The sequence below is a fragment of the Bubalus bubalis genome, chromosome 2 (assembly GCF_019923935.1).
Source record: "Bubalus bubalis isolate 160015118507 breed Murrah chromosome 2, NDDB_SH_1, whole genome shotgun sequence".
Classification (NCBI taxonomy): domain Eukaryota; kingdom Metazoa; phylum Chordata; class Mammalia; order Artiodactyla; family Bovidae; genus Bubalus; species Bubalus bubalis.
Genome location: NC_059158.1, coordinates 181,538,590 through 181,565,352, shown reverse-complemented (window position 1 = coordinate 181,565,352; position 26,763 = coordinate 181,538,590). Strand labels below are relative to the sequence as shown.

The window sequence follows — 26,763 nt, the reverse complement described above, 5'->3', positions numbered from 1 at the left end:
AAAGTAATAGTGGTTTTTATACAGGAAGAAGCAGCAATGGTCTAAAAGTTGTCTTTTACAATGTAGCTACCATTAGTGGATCTCCATCAGCATTTTAAAAAATGAAATGGAATAGGAAGTGTATGATTAAATCATATTTGATGAGTGAAAATGTAATTCTGCTAAATTTTGTTACATATAAATATATATATATAGATAGATAGATAGATAGATCTATGATCTAAAATTTTCTTCTCAAATCATTTCCACGGTTTAGGATTGGAAATGTGGAAAAATCTGAAACAGACAAGGTAAGAGGAAGAAGGAAGAGGAGGAGAAGCACTCTCGTCCCCTTGGCCTTAGAGTACACTGAATACCAGATGGGGGGAAAGCCTTCACTTGAGAGCTACAGGGCAAAGGTTGTGTCAAAAGTTATGGTTCAATTAAGGAAAAGAAGCGAAGAGGACATTCCAAGAACTTGAGGCTACAAGAGAGGTTGTTTAGTCCAAACCACTAAAAAAACAGAAAGGAAATTTAGACACTCAGTAGACGCATGAATTCTTAGATTAAGATACACCTCTTTTTTTGCACTTATAGTATACCACAGATTTCCCAAAACTAATTTCTAAATACATTTTTGTTTTACCTGTGACTTTACTGAATTCTTCCAGAATGTTTTCTTTAGTCTTATTCTTCGGAATTGATCCAACAAAGAGCCTGTTGTTTGCCACAGAAATGCACACTCCAAGGTGTTTACCAGGGCGAATTTCATAGCTGTCACACTGAAAGGAAGAGCAGAACCAGACACCCCACAACCACCCCAAACTCAGAACAACTGATTTCAGCCTAAAAAACTGAACAATTCAAGGTCAAACACTCCCTGCTTCATGAATTCACCAAATTCCCTCATGCTTGCCATAATATAAAATGTGTATTTTAAACTTTTACAGCCTCTGTTTTAGTTTGGTTTCATTAACCTTCACTGCTCTATCAAATATAAATGAATCAAAGTGATTCACTCTATCTCTGAAAAGATTTGATTTATTTCAATATTATCAATCTCAAGATTTTTAACCAGAGAATTTTAGAAAAAATACCTGAGACTGGTAATTCAGAGCCCTTGGAGATGAAATAAGATATAGATAAGTCTCAGGAAAACAACAATATGTAAAGAATAACAACTATGTTTAATCAATGCAAAGAAAAGTAGAAGAATTTCACCTTTTACATAAAACAGAATTTAAAAAATTTAAACTTCATATTAAACATAATACTTTCAAAACTGTATTAAATCATAGGAATAAAGTGTTTTATTTAAATGGTTATGGTGATGATTTCCTAGGTAAACTTGAGCTTTTTATGCCTTAACATTACTTACCTATTAGTTTACAAAACAAATATGTAATTAAAATAAAAATCATCCATATGTTGCCAGAAGCAAGGAAATAAAGCTTTAAAAACTTCTCAGTACTAAATAAACAAATTGGAAGGAAAAAGGTCCATAATAAAAACAAAAATCTGGGTCAAGTTAGAAGTAGAACAAATTTAGAGGCAACTAATGAAATGAAAAGCTTTGGTGAAAGAGGTTACCATTCTAAAAGAACTAGAACTAGACTGAGGCCTTCAGCTGTCTGGCAAGAGTATCCCCAGAAACCAATGACACGGCTATTCTGCGTTACTGAGATGACTGTATCTTAACACAGTAGGAGTGAAGCCATACTTAATTTGCGTACTACTCTGAAATAAGTACAAAGGGTAAAAGGCCCTACAGAAAGGAGATTCCTAGAAGACTGGTTATCAAGTAATAGAAAAAGAGAAAGATTAAAGACAAAGAGAACTGGAGAGTTTGGAAACAAAAAGAAAAGAACGAGAATATACTTAGAAAATAAATTGTATGATTAGGTTATGATAAAAACAAAGAGACTGACAATCATTTCCCAAATTGTGTCCTAAAAGTCAAGGAGCCCAGTTATATTCCCCAGAACCCATTCCAGACTTCATCACACTTTAAGAATTTTACTCTAAAGTTTAACAGCAAGAATTGACATTTCTGTCTAAGATCAAAAGGGAGAAATGCAAAAACCAAATATTCAAATGAAACTTTAGATACTAACTGCTGTAATAAATAACTTCTTAGAATTATGGGAGACTATCACCTTACTTCTGGGGTATTTTCATTTATTTTTTACTTTCATAATATGAAAAAATAGCCACCAGACACATACTAACTCAGTCAATATAAAAACTTTTAAAGTAAATGAAACAACGTTAACTGCAAATGTTTTTAATTGACGTATTTCTCTCAAATGACTTGCTAGACAATGGGTATTTGTTCTGTTTATCACATACCAGTTTAACAGCTTCCTGTGCAGCTTCCTTTCCACAGAAGGTGATAAATGCATACCCTCTGTTCTGACCAGACAGTGGATCCATCATAAGACGCAGATCCCAAATGGGACCAGCCTTTTCAAAAAGGGGCACCAATTCATCCTCGTATAAATCTCTTGGTATTTTACCTACAAAGACCTGAAATAAAACCTGTGTGTTAGAATCCCAATGTAACAAGCATTTGATTTTAGAGCCACAAAGCCTAGGTGCCTTGTTTAGGGGGTGGGGACACAAAGATGGTTAAGGAAAAATCAGGGCAAGTTGAATCTTACAAAGTTAACCCTAGTTTTTCATTATAACGACTTTCAGGGCATCAATACAGAACAATATTCTATACTGAAAAATGGAAACTGATTAACAGTAAGTGCTCAAAATTTGTAGTAATAACTCTAAATCTTAAATTTTTGTAATCTGTCCTTTTCTCACAAAAAATAAAAGGCCTATATAAATATTCGTTGAAACACATCTGCATTTTTAGAAAAACCATACTTGAATATGGAGAAGGGAATGGCAACCCACTCGAGTATTCTTGCCTGGGGAATTCCATGGACAGAGAAGTCTGGTGGGCCACAGCCTACGGGGTCGCAAAGAGTCGTCCATGACTAAGCAAGTAACGCTTCCATTTTCACTATAGTATAAACATGCCAATTCAGTAAAGTTACAATAAAAGTTAAATTAAAAAAAAAACTGAATAAAAGATCGATGAGGTCTCTTTCAAATTTTCTCAACTCTAAAATCTCGACTACTTAAAACTCCACTGCTTTAATCTTTCTTTCATGAGAATCTTTCATCAGAATTCCTTTCTCTATCAGAATATTACATTTTAAGATATGAAAAAAATTCATCATAATTTGGAGATTTTGTATTCTTAGTTAACATTATATAGTAAGTAGGATTAAGTCATAATATACAGGAATGCTAAATTGGAATGAAACAATCAGAAACCCTCTCAGTATTTAATATCACATGACAATTTTCTTCAAATTTCTACCAAGTCAGCAATACAGAAAATAACCTTTTATGTTAAAACACTAGCAATCCACACACAAAGTCTTAAAGAGTAAATTATTGCTTGCATGATATGAATTTTCTAGTGAAACTCATCTACATCAACATTTCAAATCCTGATAATTGATCCAACTGATAAAGTAATGAAGTAAAAACTCAACAATCAGAAAACTAAGATCATGGCATCCGGTCCCATCACTTCATGGCAAATAGATGGGGAAACAACAGAAACATTTTTGTTTCCAGACAGACTATTTTGGGGGGGCTCCAAAATCACCACAGATGGTGACTGCAGCCATGAAATTAAAAGATGCTTGCTCCTTGGAAGAAAAGCTATGACCAACCTAGACAGCATATTAAAAAGCAGAGACATTGCCAACAAAGGTCCGTCTAGTCAAAGCTATGGTTTTTCCAGCAGTCGGATGTGAGAGTTGGGACTATGAGAAAGCTGAGCGCCAAAGAATTGATGCTTTTGAACTGTGGTGTTGGAGAAGACTCTTGAGAGTCCCTTGGACTGCAAGGAGATCCAACCAGTCCATCCTCAAGGAAATCAGTCCTGAATAGTCATTGCAAGGACTGATGCTGAAATTCCAATACTTTGGCCACCTGATGCGAAGAACTGACTCCTTGGAAAAGACCCTGATGCTAGAAAAGATTGAAAGCAGGAGGAGAAGGGGACAGCAGAGGATGAGATGGTTGGATGGCATCACCGACTTGATGGACATGAGTCTGAGTAAGCTCCAGGAGTTGGTGATGGACAGGGAAGCCTGGCGTGCTGCAGTCCATGGGGTCGCAAAGAGTCGGACATGACTGAGTGACGTGACTGAACTGAAATGAAGTAATGAGCTTCCCTTGAAACTCAGACAGTAGAGAATCTGCCTGCAACGCGGGACACCTGGGTTCTATCCCTGGGCTGGGAAGATTCCCTGGAGAAGGGAATGGTTACCCACTCCAGTATTCTTGCCTGGAGAATTCTATGGACAGAGGAGCCTGCCAGGCTATAGACCATGGGATCACAGAGTTGGATATGGCTGAGCGACTAATACTAACACTAATGAAGTAATACCAGCAATCCAAAAGATGCCAAATTATTGGAGATTAAGTTTCTGGTGTTAAGTTCTGTAAGAGCTGTGGTATCTTAAGACAATCCTTTTCAAAATAATCAGGTTCACTTTCACTGCTATCTGGTAAAATCTGAGGTGGTCTTCTGAATCTCTAGCAAGATTCTTACACAACAGCTATTCTAATTTTTCTAATTCCTTAAAATCTCCAATCCTCGTTCATGAAATCTCATTCTAAGAGGGTCGCCTGAAAAGTCATTGGTTTTCCTAACATTCTTTCCTCTTGGCCTTAAAAACTTTTCTCAACATCTCTTTTCACTTCCTTCCTTTATACCTCAGAGAAAAAAATGTACCTCTTTTCCAAAACAAGAGTAGCTCCTTAACCCTAATAAATAAGCCCATTTCTTCTTACTACCTTCTTCTGGAAATAATTTTAAACCTTTATTTCTTCAACTGTCCTATCTTGTTCAGTACATTCTTTCCTTCCCACAGTTCCTCCATCTTTAAACATGCCAGATCTCCCATAACAAAATACAAAAACCCCTTCTTTAGCCTGTTATTGTTCCTTTCATTTTTAAATGCTTTAAACATCTGGCCCTTACCTGTTTGCTTTCACTCATGCAGTTATTCAACACATCTACTGTATGCTTAATACCGGGCAGCTAAGAAAGGCATAAGTAACAGATCGGCAATCATCTCAGTGACATCCCTACAGAACCATCTTTCTAATGAAAGCTCACCCTGAAAAGCACTTGCATCTATGCTTTTTTAAATTGTTCTATCATGTAGGCATCATCAAGCTCCATTTCTATTTCTTTCTTACATTGTTTTGGTATCAGTTTCTTTCCATTTTTTTTTAATTGGAGGATACATGCTTTACAGCGTTGTGTTGATTTCTGCTATGGAACAATGTGAAGCCGCTTAAAGTACACATATGCACGCTCTCTCTTGGAGCTTCCCTCCCATATGCTTTTAAACTCTCTAAAAACTAGCTTCTTCCAACACTAAATTGTACACCCAAATGTCACTAATGGACTTTTAAGGACCAAATTAAAAAGTCCTCCCTTCCTCAATCTCATCATCATCCTTGCCTTCTCAACAAGCAATAACACTAGTGATGCTACCTTCTGAAACTTCTCTTCCCCTAAGTTTTCAGTTCAGTCTCTCAGTTGTGTCTGACTCTGCAACCCCATGAACCGCAGCACGCCAGGCCTCCCTGTTCATCACCAACTCCTGGAGTTTACCCAAACTCACGTCCACTGAGTTGGTGATGCCATCCAACCATCTCATCCACTGGCATCCCCTTCTCCTCCTGCCTTCAATCTTTCCCAGCATCAGGGTCTTTTCCAATGACTCAGTTCTTCACATTAGGTGGCCAAAGTATTGGAGTTTCAGCTTCAACATCAGTCCTTCCAAAGAACACTCAGGACTGATCTCCTTTAGGATGGACTGGTTGGACCTCCTTGCAGTCCAAGGGGCTCTCAAGAGTCTTCTCCAACACCACAGTTCAAAGCATCAATTCTTCAACCCTCAGCTTTCTTTATAGTCCAACTCTCACATCCATATATGACTACGGGAAAAACCTCAGAATCCTCCACTAACCTAGTCTTACCTTTAACTACTCCTCTATCCTTTCCATGGTGATTCTTCTATCCATTTAATAATATAAGCTGCATGTTTCCCAAAGTTACAGCCCTATTTCCCATAATTCACTGTACTTCCTTCCCTTGTAAGGTTCATATTAACATCCATATTCACATACAATGCTACCGTCATTTCCCAATACCTCCTATATATCTCAAGATCTAATTCTGTATCTCCAACTACCTATTAAACACTTCCTCTTGGTAGTCCTGATTTTACCTCAAATCATCAGTAACTTTAGCAATGCCAATTTTCATTTTTTTTAGTATAAATATATGTACAGATAAGAATGACTATGTATCAGAATGTTAAAAGTGGTTATCGATACATGAAAAAATTCTAATTTTATTTTCTTTATTTAAAATAAAGGTACAATGTATATGTAACAAAAGTTTCCTTTGTCCAAAAATCAAAATAACTAAAACTGACCCTTGTCAATCAGTTCCTCTGATTTTTTCCCACATTTCTCTTAGGAGAACATAATTTCTGCTAACCACCACCCCACTCCACCCCAGCCCCAACCCCGGCAAATGACTGAGGAAAAATACTCTCATAAACAAAAAACCTCAGATATTTTTAACCCCTCCAATTCCCATCCATATCCAATTAATTTTTAAAATATCAGCTCGAGGGCTTCCTTGATGGTCCAGTGGTTAAGAGTCTGCTTTGCAGTGCAGGGGTAATGGGTTCTATCCCTGGTCCAGGAGGACCCCACATGCCACGGAGCAGTTAAGCCCATGTACAGCAACTGCTGAAGCCAACGCTCTAGAGCCGATGAGCTCCAACTACTGAGGCCAGTGCACCTACAGCCCTTGCTCCACAACCGAACCGAAGAGGCCCCGACAACGAGAAGCCCGGGCATTGCAACTACAGAGCGGCTACCGCTCTCTGCAACTAGACAAAGTCTATGTGCAGCAACCAAGACCCAGCACAGCCATAAATCCGTAAGTAAATAAATAAAATGTCAGCCTGAAGTCAGCTCCAGTGCAGGTAACTAGCTCCCTCCCTATTCACAGAACTTGTCCAAACCTTTCATGAGGCGTGGACTCATAGGCCATGTATTTTTTTCCTACATTCTAGAGATGAGTGAGGAGAAGGCAATGGCACCCCACTCCAGTACTCTTGCCTGGAAAATCCCATGGATGGAGGAGCCTGGTGGGCTGCAGTCCATGGGGTCGCTAAGAGTACGACACGACTGAGCGACTTCACTTTCACGCATTGGAGAAGGAAATGGTAACCCACTCCAGTGTTCTTGCCTGGAGAATCCCAGGGACAGGGGAGCCTGGTGGGCTGCCATCTATGGGGTCGCACAGAGTCGGCCACAACTGAAGCAACTTAGCAGCAGCAGCAGTAGAGATGAGTGAACACCACAGACAGGTCTAGATGTTCATGAAGCTTACATTCTACTGATAAGAGACAGACAATTTAAAAGACAATACAATTTCAGGAGGAAATTATAATATAAAAGCAAAGAAAAGGGATAAATGAAGAAGAGGTTATATTTTAAGTAGGAGGGCCTCTCTGAGAAGACAAATTTGAACTGAGACCTGATAGAGAAAACAAAGCAAAAGTATGAGGAAAGGGCATTCCACGGGGATAGAACAAGTACAAAAAGATACCGAGTACAACTGATATATCTGACGAACAGCAAATAGGTCAGTGATTAAATTAAAGGTCCACACAGGAGACAGTGATGAGAAAGAGAAAATGTGGACCAGATTAAGTTAAACCAGTTAGAAGTTTAAGAGTTTTATTCCAAACATGTTAGGAAGATGTTAAGAGGACTCTTGAGCAGATAAATAACCAGGTATTATTTATGTCCTAAAAGAAGTAAGACTGGCAGCAGGGTAGAAGCAACAGGGTAGAAAGTGGATCATAAGGAAAAACAGGCTGACCAGTCAGGTTAACAGGGCAAGAGATGACAGTGGCTTGGTGTAGCAGGGTGAAAGCTTAAAGGCAGGCAGAATGTGAGAAACAGTGAGTTTTAAGCTATGTTGGATTCAAATCTACATTCCAGTTACGGTTTCTAAATCAGCAAGTCTCAAGATTCTTATCTGGGAGTAACATCAGCAAAAGCATTCAGCTTCCATGTAAGCAGAGAGCCCACATCTTGTTCCTCATTTTATTCCCAGTATTGAATGCAGTGCCAGGGTCATAACAGTTGCTCATCTTTGAGTAAATACATGTACGAACATCTATCTCGTACTGTGACTTATACGCTAGGTGCCCTCCCTTGTGTCCTACTCAAGGACTCTTGGTCTGACAACAATTTTATCATCAATTTCCTCCTTTATACATGGATCATTCCCATCAGCACATAGTATATTACAATCTCCCCCTTAAATTTTATTTTATTTTTTAATATTTATTTGGCTATGCATGGTCTTAGTTACGGCAGGCAGACTCTCAGTTGCAGCATGTGGGATTTAATAGTTCCCTGACCAGGGACTGAACCCAAGCCCCCGGCACTGGGAATGCAGAGTCTTAGGCACTGGACCACCTGGGAAGTCCCCTTTCTTTAAAATTTCAATTAAAACAAAAATATATCTTGACTATAAACCTTCTAACTATTGTCCCATTTCTCTGCTACCCTTTGTAGCAAAACTGCTCAGAAGAGCTATAATATTCTTAATGCCTCAAATGTGCTCATCTCCTTAGTCTCTTGAATCTTTTCCAATGTGGCTTTTGTCACCACTCCAGTCAAAGGCACTAACAACATTTATGCTATCATAATCAAATGTCAATTCTTAGTCCTCATCTTACTTGGGAAGTTTGATATAACTGACTTTCCTTCTGTGAATACTTTCTTCACTTGACCTCTGGGACACCGCACTCTTGGTTTTTCTTATCTCATTGGCTCTCTTTTAAAAATTTATTTATTTTGGCTGCATTGAGTCTTTGTTTCGGCACTCAGGCTCCACAGTGCACAGACTCAGTAGCCCTCCTCAGCATGTGGGATCCTAGTCCTGAGACTAGGGATCACATCCAACCCCCTGCACTGGAAGGCGGATTCTTAACCCCTGGAGCACCAGGGAAGCCTCTTCACTGCCTCCTCCTTCTTAGTCCCCTTTGCTAGTTCCTTCTCATCTCCCCATCTCTCTAAATGTTGAAGTGCTGAAGGAATCAGATCTTAAAAATTTTCTCTAGCTATATACACTTCCATGGTGACCACATCCAAACATGGTTTGAAAACACCATCATCTTAGATACTTATGCCTCCCATATTTATGATCACCAGTCAAAACTCTCCTATGAACTCCAAGCTCACGTAAGTAATGGCTCACTCAACAGCTCCATTTGGATGACTAAGAGACTTCTAACTCATACATGTCCAAGACTGAACTACTACCTTTCAATCCTGCTAATCTGCTCTTCTTTACAGCCTTCCTCATTTTAGTAAGTGGCAACTACATCCTTCTAACTGCTCAGGTCCTAAGACTTAAAGCCATCCTCTGCTCCTTTCTCTCATGTCTCCGTATCCAACTCATCAATAAATCTTGTTAAGATATACACTCAAATTATCCAGAATCTGACCACTTCTCATTAGTTTCAGTTGTATCACCCTATAGCATTCACAACTCTATATATTAGCACTGATTAACAGAGCACAGCACTTAAAAAAACAAAAAACAAAAAACACACACTACTGATAAAAGGCATCCTGAGACAAAAAATACACAAGAGTAGTTTAGTTCAGTCGCTCAGCTGTGTTCAACTCTTTGAGACCCCATGCACTGCAGCATGCCAGGCCTCCCTGTCCATCACCAACTCCCAGAGCTTACTCAAACTTAAGTCCATTGAGTCGGTGATACCGTCCAACCATCTTATCCTCTGTTGTCCCCTTCTTTTCCTGCCTTCAATCTTTTCCAGCATCAGGGTCTTTTCCAAGGAGTCAGTTTTTCACATCAGGTGGCCAAAGTATTGGAGCTTCAGCATCTGTCCTTTCAATGAATATTCAGAACTGATTTCCTTGAGGATAGACTGGTTGGATCTTCTTGCAGTCCAAGGGACTCTCAAGAGTCTTTTCCAACACCGCAGTTCAAAAGCATCAATTCTTCAACCCTCAGCTTTCTTTATAGTCCAACTCTCACATCCATACATGACTACTGGAAAAATCAAAGCTTTGACTAGACGGACTTTTGTTGGCAAAGTAATGTCTCTGCTTTTTAACATGCTGTCTAGGTTGGTCAGAGCTTTTCTTCCAAGGAGCAACGGTCTTTTAATTTCATGGCTGTAGTCAGCATCCAGAGTGATTTTGGAGCCCAAAACAATAAAGTCTCTCACTGTTTCCACTGTTTCCCCATCTATTTGCCATGAAGTGATGGGACCAGAAGCCATGATCTTAAGCTTTCTGAATGCTGAGTTTTAAGCCAGGTTTTTCACTCTCCTCTTTCACTTTCCTCAAGAGGGTCTTTAGTTTTTCTTTGCTTTCTGCCATAAAGGTGGTGTCACCTGCATATCTGAGGTTACTGATATTTCTCCTGGCAATCTTGATTCTAGCTTGTGCTTCATCCAGTAGAGCATTTCTCATGATGTACTCTGCATGTAAGTGACAGGGTGACAATATACAGCCTTGACATACTCCTTTCCCGATTTGGAACCAGTCTGTTGTTCCATGTCCAGTTCTAACTGTTGTTTCTTGACATGCATACAGATTTTTCAGGAGGCAGGTCAGGTGGTCTGGTATTCCCACCTCTTTAAAAATTTTAAACAGTTTGTTGTGAACACAAGAGTAATTGGTATTAATTCTGAAATATATGTTTTAGTGTTGCTAGGCTCTGGCCACACCTAAGTCTAGCCTGGTTAGAATATCTTTATATTTGAGAATATTTGTTATTTGAATATTTTAACACTGTCCTGGGAAGTAAATTCTGCTTTCTATCGTTTCTATTATAATGCAGTGATGCTTCGTAATTACACCATTCACCATCTGTATTCTCTCCCTACCCATTACAAATGCATGCAAAAGCAAAGACAGCACACACAGTGGCACTATGAGAACACCCATGAGGGTCTTCCCTGGTGGTTAAGAATCCGCCTTCCAACGCAGGGGACATGGGTTCGATCCCTGGTCAGGGAACTAAGCTCCCCAAGACCACATGCAGCAACTGCTGAGTCAGCTCTCTGGATGGAGCCTGTGCACAACTGGAGAAAAGCCTACACACTACAAGGAAGATCCTGCGTGCTGCAACTAAGACCCGGTGCAGACAAAAATAAACAAACGAATATTTTAAAAAATATACAGTTGAACACAGATAAATGAGGAATCTAAGTGTCAGATTACTATACTACTTTCTTAACATGTGTATATATTTTCAGAACCATTCAGGTTTACTTCACTAACCATACTTGAAAAGATCTTGTATTTTCAGGAAAAGCAACTGATTGATTAGAAAGAATTCGTAACAGTAAGCTCCTTGTACTCTACATGATCATATAAATGTTAGAAGTCCACCTGACATTACAGCTTTTCCACAAGAATACTGTTCTATTTTAGAAATATCAAGGAATTTCCTGGCAGTCCAGTGGTTAGCACTCTGCGCTTCCACTGCAAGGGGTAAGGGTTTGATCCTTGGTCAGGCAACTAAGATCCCATATGTCGCACATGGCGTGGCCAAAAATAAACATATAAACAAAAATAAAAGAAACATCAACAAACCTATGCCCAATGTTGTATTCACTGGCGTCCATGAAGAAACAGGCCAAAAACACTGATTTGCTTGAGAAACAGAAGATGGTCTCATTTCAAGATCAGTTTAACTTAGGACTTTAAAGGAACTTTAAAAGGCTTAAAATAGATAGTATTCAAAAACTAAGTATCCCTCTTTGTAAAGTTTTTTAAGCTCAGTTTTTAATGCACTGAAATGTAATATGAATGTTTTCCTTTTATTACCGTGTTGATCCCTGAGCCATTCTGGCTTCATATGAGCTATCCAGAGTAAACACTCGGTCATGTGCAGGTTATCCCTCCCCACCAGAACCAACAGAATCCAGTGAATATCCTAACACCTGTTCTTCCTTTACTCATTAGACTTTAAGGTTTTGAACAAGTTTTGGCTGTTGTCTACCCACTGATTCCTTCAACAGTAACAGAGGAAGCCCTGAAGACTCTGGAAGCAATCGACAGAAGTAACCAGGCAGATCAACAGTGTCTTCCAATTATCTACAACGGCTGTTCCAATATCCAGCTTCTATTTGCTATTTTTGCAAACAGAGCAGCTTTTCTTTATATGTAACGCAAATCAAATGTTACAAAGTCATATACTTACAGGTCTGTTAAACACCCTGTTTCTTTTTAACACCTCAACTAGCTAATAAAACAAAGAGTTAAGTCCAACATACAGAGTTTATTACCAATATATAGAGATGATCTGCATGGAGATTACATTTATGTCAATGAAATAGAGTTTTACAAAACCAGCGGAAGAACAGAAAGGCACTGTGACGCACAGTAGCTACACTTACGGTGATCACTCTGAAACTAGAGGAGTTAAATCACTACGCCCTGCGCCTGGAGCTAACGCCGTGCTCAAGGCCAACTGAACTTCAAAACCAAAGAGAGAAACAAACTCACACAAAAAGAGATCAATTTGTGGTTACCAGAGGTAAGGTTGGCAGGAGAAGGATCTGGATGAAAGTAGTTAAAGAAGGGTACAAGCTTCCAGTTATAACTAGGGATGTGATGTACAACATGATAAATACAATTAACACTGCTGTATGTTATATAACAAAGTTGCTAACAGTAAATCCTGAGTTCTCATCACAAGGAAAAATCATTATTTTTTTCTGTTTCTTTAATTTTATGAGGTGATGGATGCCTACTAAACTTACTGTGGTCATCATTTCATGATGTATTTAAGTCAAACCATTATGCTGTACACCTTAAACTTACATAGTGCTATATGTCAAGTATTTCTCAATAAAACTGGAATAAAAAGGGAAAAAAGGATACAAAAATACTATAGCCATACTAGGTCTGAGAGCCAACGCACACTAAAAAAAAATACATTTCAAAACTGCTATTAACGTTCTTGTTTATTTCTCATCTCAAGGTCAATGGCTTAGCAACAAGGTCCATTAATGAGTATTCACCATAGGGGTAATTTACAGTAGATTTTATCCAAAGATAAAACTTCATTGTCTTCTTGTAACTTACTTTCAATACTGTCAGTATCAGGCACTGACCCTAATTTCAACTTCCTCACTCAAGAGCTAGTAGTAATTTTTATTAACTGCAATGAGCCATAAAAGAACAAAACCCCAAACCTTGAAGCATCAAAAGTGATATCAATTAAAACCAATTACTTTACTAAATCTATCATCAACCCAATATATTAAAACCCTCCTAATTTTCAAAACTTTAATCTTCAACAAGTATGGGCCAAATCTCATGAAATCTGAACTTAAGGGAGGAATCCAAAACTTTACACTGCAATTTTGTTGCAACAAACTGCTTGCCAGGAGTGCTTTAGGCTGGTGATCTCATATAGGGATTTATGCTGCAACCGTATCTGCTGCACATAATGATAACATACAGAAAAACACATCTTTCTCCTACAGAGGGAGTGCAATATAAAATCTGCAAGACATCAAACCAGTCAATCCTAAAGGAAATCAGTCCTGAATATTATATATGGACTCTGAAGCTGAAACTCCAATACTTCGGCCACCTGATGTGAAGAACTGACTCACTGGAAAAGACCCTGATACTGGGAAAGATTGAAGGTAGGAAGAGAAGGGGAGGACCAAAGATAAGATGGTTGGATGGCATCACCGACTCAATGGACATGAGTTTGAGGAAATTCTGGGAGTTGGTGACGGACAGAGAGAGCTGGCGTGCTGCAGTTCACGGGGTCGAAAAGAGTCGGACACAACTGAGTGACTGAACTAACTGACTGACTGTGTGTGTCTGATTCCTCTTCAAAGGCAGGACCATGTATTGTTGATTATCTAGAAATAAATACCAGCACTGAGGCAGGGTCTGGCAGAATATAGGTATGCCAAATACATGCTGGTTCAAGTGATGCTTAGAAACATCATACTCAGTTTACACACCTGTCAAAATAATTAAATGATGAGATGTTTGGATGGCGTCACTGACTCAATGGACATGAGACTGAGCAAGCTCCCGGAAGTTGGTGATGGACAGGGAAGCCTGGCGTGCTGCAGTCCATGGGGTCGCAAAGAGTCGGATATGACTGAGTGACTGTATTGAACTGAACTGAAACAAATTTTACATTTAACATAGGATTTGTTTTTAACTGGGTACTCAAAACAGTTTATTAAATGAAGAACTTCCAGTGAAATCTTAAAGTACTAGCAAATCCCTCCCTATCTACATCAGTTCAGTTCAGTCACTCAGTCGTGTCCGACTCTTTGCGACCCCATTGACTGCAGCACGCAGTCCCTTATCTACATGGAGCAAAGATAAAACAAGTCTCCATTAAAGAGCTCATTAATGAACCTACCTAACAGGCTAAAAAAAAAATTTCGATTAATTACAAAATAGATACAACCAATTTTACAGTAGGCTATATTGGGCACTGTGAAGAACAAAACTGTATGACATAACTTTTATTTCTAAGGATTTTATAATCAAAGAAACGAAACTAAGAAAGTGTAATAATAACTGATAAGGATATCATACGATGAATGGTATACTACTGATAACTTTTTCAAAATGTATTCCCCTCTTGGAGGTGTTTCAACTTGTCTCAGGAACAAGAAAAAGGCAAAGGAAAAATTCCATTTTTCATTCAGTTTACATGAGGGCTTAGGTGCAAATTTAAAACCATTAGGAAAAAAAATACATATAGTACAGGAGTCCCTGTAAGAAAGCTGAGTTATATTTCCATATTGTTTATTATTCTTTTGGCCACACCATGTGGCATGAAGATCTCAGTTCCCCAACCAGGGATTGAACCCGTGCCCCCTGCACTGGGAGCACAGCCTTAACTTACACTGGAGTACCAGGGAAGTCCCTCCATATTCTTTAAAAATAAAATATAAATGTAGATTTGAAAGGGTTCACAACATAAGTAGAACATTAAGTATGGTCTCAGGGAATTAATGAGAGGACAACAGTGAGTATATTATGTTTCAATGACACTTTCTCCTATAAGGAATGTAGATGGCTTACAGTCCCAATCCCAACTCTATCAATAATTATAGAGCAGTAAGTGATTTACAGTAGTTTTTTTGAAATTCAAAAACAAGCATATGTACCTGATTCAGGTATCAAAAAATAAAAAGGCCTAGAGTCCTTTCAATAATGTTAAATATTAAGAAACAGAATAACTATAATAATTAACTATAATAATGCATAAAAGAAGCTCAGGGAACAACAACCAATAAATGTACATTTACATACAGAGAACATAATTAAAATTAGCTCTGATATAGATCTAAAAAGTTACATTAAATGGTGATGTCTTTATTTACATACTCACAAACTAGAAATAACAATCTGTGCTTTGGGCTACCTCAAAAGTTAAATTTCAGCACTCAGAAGGGTGTCATTGATAATGTTTGAGTAAAGTTCTTAAAATTCTAATAAGTAGGAGATACATAATAATACCACCTAAATATTTTAACTGACACTATCACTTAAGGATCTACCCCCTTCACTTTGTTTTAAAGAAAATCCTGTAAGATTATCATTTAATCTGATTTTAAGTTATGAGGTCATGATTACAGTATTAAAAAAAAACAACCATAACCACCAATTATCTGTCCTACTATACTCCCGGCATCATGCGAGGCACTAAAAAGACAACGGAGACATCAAATCAGAAAAGGGACCTGCAATGACAGGACTTATCTTCTGGCATTCAGTGCTCTCCATTTAAAGGATCAGAATAGTCTAACATAAAGGCATATGAAGAAACCCTCATCAACACACAGATACAGAAGGGACTCCCTCTTCTTTCAAGTATAGACCAACGTGCTCAACCTTTTGATTCTACATCCTTTGATGCAGAATCCTTCCTACATCCTTTGATTCTACCTCCTTCCCTTTTGCAACCCATTCCCTTCAATAAATCTCTCTGTAAACCACAGAATGTTAGAGCAACAAGAAATTTTAGATGACATCAAATTCAAGTTTTAAAAAATATCGCTGGATAACCCTGAGATAGCAGTTATCTTATCTTAGATCCTCCATTCTTCTACCACTGACACAAAACACGTATATTATCCATTACTTGTATAATATGTAGTATACACATATTACATATACAATATGCACCTTCTCAAGAGCAGATAGCCAGTTTTAGGGAAATAACATAGACCTATTCTATGAACAGCAGTAAGTTTAAAAAAAAATAACCATTATAGCAAATACAGTTCTCACCTATTATTTAAGATATAAGAATGGGAGTGTGCCATTTTCCACATGAGGAAAAAAAGGTACAAAGGAATAAAAACTGTAAGTTGTAGTTCTTGTCTGAAACACGAAGGAACTGTACAAACTTCAACATTATTTCAAATTGAAAAGTCTATCACTATCTTCTATGTGATGGAGGAGAGGGTCAGGAGAGATGACAAGCACCATTTTGACATAAAAGAAAAACAGAATAAAGCAATTGCTTCTCCTTAACAACCTCATCCCAAGGACCTAAAATGGTGTGTTGCTAGTTGCATAGTTCTAGCTACCAGTTCCAAGAACTCTATACATTCCTTTACAAAGTGTTTAGGTATCTACCATTCACAGGATTATCCCTGCTTACGATAGCAGCAGAATACAGATGGATAGCAAAACAAAAGTTATGGCTACTCTTTGAAAAAAATCCAAGTTATTTTTCCCATCATACAATAGATAGAAGTATTTACAAACTGGAAGGATTTCAGCAAATGGCTGAAGAACACTCACTTCTGTCCCAATTCCAGGTTGCACGCCAGAGTACACACTGTCTGGGGGAGGACCGCCATACTTTCTCTGTCCTGTGGTTACATCCAAGGTATAACCAGTCCTTTCAAGCAAGGCCTAAAGATAATTATACATAATTGTTAGTTCCTGAATGTTAAATATCATACAAATGCACGCACAAATCAAAATATAAATCTTTTCCAAAAGGTACCCCAACATTTTAGGTATATTAGTCAAGGGAGAAAAAAAGGAAAAAAAAAAAAAAAAAAAAATCACAGCATTCACACTAGTTCTTCTCACATGCATAGACTTTTACTTCTCCTTTCCAGACATTTAATGCAAAGAGTTGTAGGCAAATTAAGTCTCTGAGCACATGTCATCTATTTTTAATGAGAAAAGAAAAAAGGGGGAAGGATTACTAACACTTCGACGTAAGCTGACCGCAAGCTATCTGTTCATACTTACATACCATAGTATACCTCCTTTTATATCCCCTCTACATCAGATTTTTTCCTTATTTGTTCCCTTTACATACCATGCTTACATCCACAAGTGATTCTTTTCAAATAAAATGTTCTCTATCCTTAAAAACAGGAAGAAATCACAAGTCCTAGCTCTTTTAGGCAGCTTCTCTCATTTACTGTTTCTCACATCATCCTATTCTGACTTTCTATTGTACTCAAATAATTTAAATTTTATTTTGTTTGATCCTGTTGTTTTGTACTCCTACACCATAAGCTCCATAAGAACCAGACCATTTCTCATATAGCACAGACTCAAAATACTTGGCAATTACCAAATGAATATACTCTCAGGTTTCAAAAAATAAACCATTTCCTGATTTCCAACCTTCCTCACAACATTATATGAGGTGTTAAGAGGAATCATAGAAAAGAAGATACTGTCCCTGCCCTTAAGGGTTTGTGTTCATATGAAAGGCCTACAGAACAAGGACACAATGGAAAAAAGAAAGGCGATCCATCTAGGAATGGCAGGATTTTACACTCCAGGTTTTTAAAAACCACAGAATGTTAGAGCAACAAGAAATTTTAGATGACATCAAATTCAAGTTTTAAAAAATATCGCTGGATAACCCTGAGATAGCAGTTATCTTAGATCCTCCATTCTTCTACCACTGACACAAAACACGTATATTATCCATTACTTGTATAATATGTAGTATACACATATTACATATACAATATGCACCTTCTCAAGAGCAGATAGCCAGTTTTAGGGAAATAACATAGACCTATTCTATGAACAGCAGTAAGTTTAAAAAAAAATAACCATTATAGCAAATACAGTTCTCACCTATTATTTAAGATATAAGAATGGGAGTGTGCCATTTTCCACATGAGGAAAAAAAGGTACAAAGGAATAAAAACTGTAAGTTGTAGTTCTTGTCTAAAACACGAAGGAATTGTACAAACTTCAACATTATTTCAAATTGAAAAGTCTACCACTACAGCAAAACACCAATATCCATTTAACTAAATATGAGGTTCACTAGTCTTTTAGTAAAAGTCCTGTATTTTCCTTTCAGTTTATCTAAATAACAACAACAGTACCAATAATGGCTCACAGGTATACTGATCCCGCTCCACTCCAGGCATTATGCACTCTATGTCAGAGCACTGCCACTGCAGAGAAGCCCGTGCGCTGCAATCTAAGACCCCACATCCTGCAAGGAAGATCCCTCGTGGACCACCAAGACCTGACCCATCCAAAGAAATAAATATTTCTAGAGCATCTGATCTCATGATTACATTTAATTTCATTACAACTACCCAAGTCAAGTTTTACCTTGATCTTTGCTTCATCAGGTCCCTTCGTGGACTCTTGCACCTTGCTCCCCTGTTTCTCCCTTTGCCTGTAGGTCTTCATAACTCCACATAAAAATGCACTTTTGTTCTAGAACAGCCAAGTAATTCAATGAAAAAGAATTACCAGGAATTGTTGAAGGGTCAAATATACAATTAAATTTAAATTTCAGAAGAACAGAATTTAAACAAAATATTTACGCATTTATTAACTCAACAAATACTTGATGAGTGGTTGCTATGTGCCAGAGACTGGAACTGACAGCACTTAACACACAGAAGACCTCCGGGGAGCTTACCCTCAGCGCTGGCAAAATAGTCTTCCATTTGCTGATGTTTAAATGCATCTGGGCTATTTTTGCCAGATGTCCTGAAACTATTTCTCCTATCTATTTTCCTCCAAGATAACAAAACAGTTTCACATAATCCAAAAACGTCACAAGAAGTGGGAGATTTTTACTTTACACTTGCGTTTCTGAAAACTTTTTGCCATGTACATTTTTTTACGCTAACTTTTTTTAAAGAAGCAGTAGTAGTCACAAATAAAAAATACCACTTATCCACAGAAAAAAAGTAATAGTAAAATAATTTCAGATCATTAGTTGTTCAAAGACTTTTCTGGATCATGTCCTTACCTGAACATGTGATAAGTCACTTTCCTTGAACTGCTGTAGTACAGACAGAGCTCCTTCTTCATTAAATTCCCTGAGAGCATCAATTGCTCTTTCATCAAGATCGACATAAGCTACCAATCCTAAAAATTAAATTGAAAACGGGTAACATTATTGCAACAAAGAGGATAGTCTAAACTGTGCTATCAATGTTCATCAAGAACTGCTCTATTCAATACTAACTACATTTTCATTCAACTACACGCATATAGGTCAGCTATACAAATACTATATAGAAAGATCAAGAGTACAAATATGAAAACAAAAGACACAATGTTAATACCTATAAACATAAATTTCAATCCCCACATTTCACACACAAAAAATTCTAACCCCATTTCCCACTCTCCAAAATGTTTAAATCTTGGAAGTTAAATCTGACGTACATACACACTGTACTACAGATTAAGCATTAAAATAGTAAGTTCTGATTATGTTAGAGTGGTTAAAAAAAAAAAAACAAAAACACCACTGTATTTCCCAAGAATCAACCTTCAAATTATATGGACTGCTGGAGTTGTTGCTAACCACCCAAGAAGTGGGGGAAAAAATGATTTTTGCTAAATAATTCTTCCCACTCTTCAAAAAGTGTCAAAGGCTTTCCCTCCTTAGCACCAAAGATAAAATGAAATTTCATTTGTTTTGAGCATCTACTTTGCTGCAGTCAGAATGTGGAAAGGCATATTTTACATTAAATTTTAAATTTTTCCTATAAATGCAAGTGCAGCTTGATTAATCAATTCTGAAAAGTCATATTTTAAGGCATTTTTTGTTCTTCACAAGTGTCACTGAGATTTTAAAAGATGCTGTAGCATTAACAACACTGTCAACAATGACAATTTTTTTTTTTTCCAAATGGCATTAAAAGGACTTGACTATGGACTTACAAGCAAAGTATATAGAAAATATATGCACTGCATTCTATATATACATGTAGTATATTTAACTGCACACAGAACATCTACTATGTTTAAATATAATTTAAGTCTGTTAAATTTTATATTTCTGAATATATTTCAGAATTGATCCAAAGTAAAATGGAAATATTTGGCAGATTAAAAGCCCCAAGTCCATATGAACTAACATCAAAAGTGACTCCATTTTGGTAAAGCCAAAAAGAACTTTATTCCATAATATCACTTGCAAAGTTACTTAAAAAAAAAAAAAAAAAGATGCCATGATTTAAGAGCTCAAAATGAGCATGCCAAAATAACTGGCATTTCCTTACTTAACTATTCCATATCACCACCCAAAGTCACAACTCAGGATACCCATCAATCCATTCTGTCAATCCAACCCTATACCCAAGCCATCAACCTCTTATCAATAACAAAACACTCTACAAGAGAGCATCTCTAAGCAGATCACTGCCAATTCTCTATGGCAGAACATCAAAGAAAGTTTCTGAGCACTGATTTTCAGAGGGACCATCACCCAGGAGTCAGTCTGAGAAGTCATTTTAGTGTCTAAATGAGCTTTAGCTTGAGCTTCTCGGATTTAAAAATAAATAAATAAATAAGGACAAAAAAACAAGTATTTGTTACTACAGTACTTAAGACACAGTTTGTGAGACAATTCCATTTTCTCTCCCAGAATCTGGACAGGCACACAAAACACAGAGGAAGAACGTTTCCATCTAATGGCCCCGAAGGGGGAGGACATATTTATTTATGAACAATGCTCTCTAATGGTATACATATTTCTCTCCCTCTTTAGAACCTCAAACCACTTACAACCACCATATTAAAATGTTCAAATTTGCTTAAGCACTTAACCATGGGATTCTAGATTTAAAAAAAACACAGCTGTTACAAACCAAACACTTCCAAATTACTGAGAGTTGTAGATTTCTGTCTGTTACAAACTGGACAGGCCACAAACTCTCAAGGAGTCTGACATTTTATTATCATTTCAGACAATACCATCTAAACTAGTCCTCTTATTATGCCACCTAATAAGACCTAAGCTATTTTAACAATCACTTTAAGAAGCTAAAGGTAGAAAAGTAAAAGCAAAATGACTGATTTAGATTAAGAAAAAAATGTAAAATTTGATATGCTGAAACACATTTTAAATTGATGGTAAATCTAAGACAAATTGATGTACTGTTCTGAAACAACTCAGACTGCATATTCAACACTAAGGCTTCAAAATAATGAAATAAGAATATCAAACTCAAACCCAATATGCCCTCAATGAAGGGAAAGTAACATTCAGCTCTACATAGATCAGAAACAATAAGTAATATTTAACCTTAAAAAAAATCTATAAAATTCAAAGTGGTTTGCCCTCACTTTCATAACCAGTCAGAAACAAGAAATGTATATTATACCTGTCTGAAATATTTCATCAAGTCTTTCTGCCACCTTCTGAGGGAGGCCTGCCTCTATCAGTGTCTTGTAGTGTTCTGTGTGATTTACACTGGAAGTATCCATTGGTTCTTCCTCTTCTTTTAACTGTACCGCATTACCATTCACCTGATTAGCCATTTTATTATGCTGCTGGAAAAAATTCAGGAGCTATATTACATTAAGCCAGAAATAACTAGTTTGTAGGACAATGCATGATTTATCTAATTTGTATACATGCTGCTAATAACCTCTATCAAAATATTATTTCTGATGGCTTTTCTGATGTATCTGACCTAAATTTGAGATAATTCTGTAAAACCATGGGAAATGTACATGGAAGTGTTGCATCTTTAAGGAACTTCATGTACACTAGGTTAGATAAAAGCTTGAATTTATTTAAGGTAGAATCACTAATTAACAAAAGCAGCAGTTGTGTCCTGATGAGCTTATATCAAAAATCACCACAAAATCCTAAAAAGCCCCTCAGCTCTCAATTCTTAAACACTTTAAAAAGTCTGGTTTAAAAACAGAATGAACACCCACAGACAACTTAAGGTTCAAGGACTTTCAAACTTTACTAGCTCTGCTTCAAATCCAACATAGGTGTGAAATAAAGGCCCTGTTGTCTCTAGTTCAACATGCTGCTGGTTTGGGTTTTCTCCACCTAACTTAAAAAACACAGCTTGACATTAATTTTTGTTCTAAAATTAATTTGCTATTCCCATTCACAGATTTAAAAGAAAAAATGACCAGATTTAAAAGCTAATGATTGCTTTAAGTCCACATAAAATAAAAAGTGAGCTATAGTTAAGGTTGCTTCTTTTTAAACTTAGGTCAGATGTCTCAGATTTACCTACCCAAATCATTTTGGGTGTTCAACTTTTACGTAATGCTGAAATGGATCAACTCCCTGAAGAGAGATTAAATAATAAAACCATACAAGGCCAGTCTCTATACTAGCTCCTCAAAAGATAGGGAATTAAAGTGCATTTGTCTGTGGTGAAATTATAATGTGATGAAGATAATAAGCAGCAGAATAAAGACATTGCAACAAATACTGAAATAAAAGACATGAAGGTGGATTTCAAGGAAAAGCCTACTTTTCCTGATGAAACTGAAGATACCTAGACAGCTATAAAGAAAATACAAGTTTCCTAAAAAGCACTAAAATCCACACATAAGATAACCACACTTCCAGACTGCTTATCAAAACACTGTGCAAATGCACCGGGTGCAGTTTTTCTGACTTGAAACAACTTCAAAGTCCACTGATATTTAGTTGAAGTTAATGAAAAAGGAAGACTGAGAAGCAGGTAATAGAAAGCAGAAAGAGAGGAAAATGCACAAACTGTTACTCTGAAAATGAGATAAACAGTATTATAACTTCTTATGATTACAAAACATTAAGACTTAGTAACCCACTAATGTCTATATAGAGGCAGACTCCGTGGTTAATCTCTGGGTGGATAAATGTTTCTCAAGGCAAAACTCAAATTCTGATGAACTGACAAAAACGGTCAAAACTGGCACTTTTGATAAAGAAACTACTTACAGTGCAAGATGAATAGTTTACTTATTAGTACAACCTACTTCTATAAAGATGCATTCAAGTCCAAAATATTTTTGGGAACATACAGTTGTTTTCCAGGCTCGCCCAACCCTCAAATACGACCATAAGATAGATCATTAGAACTCAAAAGTTCTCAGTATCACAAGACCCTTGCGGTATTGCACCTGGGAATACTATCAATCACGGAAAGAAAGCAAATTTTTAACAGAAAAGTTCAATGAAAATCTGTTAAGGTGGTATTTTAAAGTATGTGTAAAGCAAAAAGACAAGTTGTGTATTAAGTACAAGACAGAAATATTTATGACTACCATTCATTGCAAAGGCTTTCTACAAGTTGATTCTGAAATTGGTTGAAATTTTCAAAAAATGTCTGTAAACTTTAACAAAAAAGTACAACTATTAAGGGAGTCCAGAAAATAAAACCTTCCAGATCAAGGAAAAAGCTCTCTTCAAATCAAATATAATGTGCTCATTTAAAAAAAAAGACTTTATGTCATATGAGACCATTTAAAACTCGTGTCAATTCAATGCCACACAGCCAAACCATATTTCTGGATGCAGCAAATATACTGTGATTGATGTTATTTGATCTAAACTTTTTTGCAAAAAGGAGAAATTTAAAATCAGGGTTGCTGGGAGATTTGGGAAATCTGGCACTAGCCCCTCCCTGACCTTTTTTTTTTTTTTTTCCTGAACATCTCGTGAAAATTCTTCTCATTTTAAGAGACCGGCTTTCAAAGATCCAATGAAATGAAAACTAACGGTTCTCTCATGGCTTAGGAGTGTCAAGCCCTTATCCTACGACTGACTCATGAGACATAAATTTAGACTCCAGAGGACAGCAAAAAATCTGAAACAGGTAGTGTGGAAGGGGCTGAACCCTTCAAGATCCCCGTGGCTTCTTCCAGTCTTAAAATTTTGGCAATACGGTTTCTATCACAGAAGAAAAAGAGAATCGCCTTTCCAAAAGAGTGCGCCTATGACATTTAACTTCGGTATCTCAGGCGCCGCTCGAAGCCTAAGTTTCATGGCCTCTAGTAGTCATTTTTTCCTTCAAATCTCGACTTGCAGCATGCAGAACTGGGGGGGGGGGGGGGGGGGGGGCTGACACACCGGCCTCTCGGCCTCTGCTTCACACAAAAGTTTTCTCCCGGCTCGGCTCGCCCGGGTTGGCATCCCGCCCTCGGCCCACCCCAGCCCATGCCGGTCCTGACCATCAACAAACCCCACGCGCGGCTAGGCCGGCTGAGACGGGGAGCAAGGCGGGGCTCCGGCAGGGAGAGGCGATGGGGTCTATCTAAAGCGGGGACTGAAAGCGGCCGACTCGGCCGCGTGGAGCGGCGGGCGGAGGCGGGAAAAGCGCGGCGGACCCGGCAGGCCGCGCGGAGGGCGCCGGCGGGCCGGACCTCGGGCCTGGGCTTGGAGGGGAGGCGGCGGGTGGCGGGGGGAGCGTGGAGGATGAGCGAGGGCGAGGAAGCGCCTCGGCGGCGGCTAGGCCCTCCGCTGAGCCGCCGGACGAGGCCGAAGCCGCCCCCAGCCCATCCCCACCCCCACCCCGGGGGCCTCGTAGCGAAAACGACACTGGGGAGCAGGCGCCGAGCCCGGGCCGGGCCCGGTAGGGTCGGATCGGGGCTCCCGGCCCCTCCCCCCGCGGGCCGGCGCGAGACTCACCAGGACAGAGCTGGGGCCGGTGGCTGGGCCCGTGAGAACCAGCGCGAGGCGCTTTGAAAACGACTAGAAATGGCGCGCGCACCACCCCCTCCCCCCCCCGTCACGGACCGAGACGCGATCCCGGCAGCACGCGGGGTTTCCCGGAACTGCTTCCAGGGACTCTGAGCGGCCGGGCAATCACCTCGCGCGGCAGTCTGACGAGCAGCCCAGACAACCAATAGCAGCGAGAAGACGCGCCCCACGCCGGACGGCTCAGAAGCCAATCGCGGAAGCCGTCGGCTGAGCCAATGAGGAAATTCAGCGCCGCCGGCTGGGGCGCCTCCGGGGCGGGGGCAGGAACACAAAGGGGTCTGTGGTGAAGCTGTGAGTGGTAGGCGAGGCTGTGGGGCCGTAGGCCCAGAGTGGCCGAGGCCCGCCCCCTCTCCCGTCCCTTCTCGTCTGCCGCCCGCGCGAGGCCGCCCCCGGAACCCCGCCCCCCTACGGCCCGCATCGGCTCCATGCGTCGCCGGGCCCTTACGCCCCTTCACCGGTGCCTTAGCCCCGGTAATCCGCCTCCGTGGAGCAGCCGCCGCCGCCGCGTTCGCCCCGGACACGCCCACCGCCACGCGGCCCGGCCTGCTCCAGGTCGTTTTCTGGGCTCTAGTTAGAGCACGCTGTAGGGGTTTGGCTCGTCTGTTTTGCTGGAGAATTTCTTCGCGGAGAAAAATCATCCCTTGGAGCACTCAGAAAACTCCCTCCTTGGCTCCCTTCCACACATGGTTGGGAGCAGCTCAGGATGTGAGGGAAATCGCTCAAGTGGGCATTTACTCAAGAGTCGTGTTAGCTACAAATGACAGAGCTGAGACCTTTCTGCGTGGGGTTTGGAGCTAATTCATATTCACAAAAGAACATTGGGCAGGTGTATGCATCTACGAAGCCAAAGGAACCGTGCAAGGAAAAGAGTTAATTCCCAAAGGAGGCTAAATTCCGTTTTTCCTAAACGTTTCTCACCCTCCACCCCTACTGGTTTGTCCCCTGTTCCTCGCCTTAGTCCGAATCTCTCTCATCCCACGGCCCTTCTTTCCCCATCTCCAATGCCCTGTCCCTCTCCAGGCGAAAAGGAAGCCAAGCAGTGGCCTGAAAAATTTCCAGATACACTTGAAGGATAATTTAAATTTCCTGGAAACTATCAACCAAAAATTAGCTGTTGAAAACCTATGCATTTGGTACTGGGCTGAACGTCATGGAGAACCCAACTTTTGCAGCGTGGGGTGTGAAATTTATGCAAATAATTCTATTGTTTAGTAGCTAAGCCGTGTCCGACTGTTTGTGTACCCCGTGGACTACAACACAGCCAGGCTTCCCTCTCCACCATCTCCCCGAATTTGCTCAGACTTGTATACATTGAGTCCGTGGGGCCATCCAACCATCTGAATCCTCTGTTGCCCCCTTCTCCTGCCTTCACTGTTACTAAACATCAGGGTCTTTTCCAAAAAATGGATTCTTCGCATCAGGTGGCCAAAATGTTGGAGCTTCAGCATCAGTCCTTCTGATGAATATTCAGGGTTGATTTCCTTTAGGATTGACTGGTTTGATCTCCTTGCTGTCCAAGGGACTCTCAAGAGTCTTCTCCAGCACCACATTGCAAAAGCGTCAATTCTTCAGTGCTCAGCCTTGTTTATGGTTCAGCTCTCACATCCATACATGACTACTGGAAAAACCATAGCTTTGACTGTAGACATCTCTGTCAG

At 39.2% G+C, this 26,763-nt stretch overlaps 1 protein-coding gene across 5 annotated transcripts in view; it reads right to left on the bottom strand.

Moving 5' to 3' along the window:
• HNRNPR (heterogeneous nuclear ribonucleoprotein R) overlaps positions 1-25,192 on the bottom strand; it is a 33,643-nt gene extending 8,451 nt beyond the window's left edge. For 2 of the 5 annotated variants that reach the window (XM_025278751.3, XM_006056553.3), the window contains exons 1-7: positions 25,034-25,187; positions 21,774-21,942; positions 19,406-19,524; positions 18,754-18,861; positions 16,951-17,064; positions 2,329-2,505; positions 626-761 (exon numbers count right to left, since the gene is read on the bottom strand). In XM_025278751.3, the coding sequence (XP_025134536.1) occupies positions 626-761; positions 2,329-2,505; positions 16,951-17,064; positions 18,754-18,861; positions 19,406-19,524; positions 21,774-21,930 (811 nt within the window). In that variant the 5' untranslated portion in view covers positions 21,931-21,942; positions 25,034-25,187. Of the gene's footprint in view, positions 1-625; positions 762-2,328; positions 2,506-16,950; positions 17,065-18,753; positions 18,862-19,405; positions 19,525-21,773; positions 21,943-25,033 lie in introns of all 5 variants that reach the window. The other 3 variants (XM_025278752.2, XM_025278753.2, XM_044938129.1) reach the window with 3 other exon arrangements.
• Positions 25,193-26,763: the final 1,571 nt, after the last annotated feature.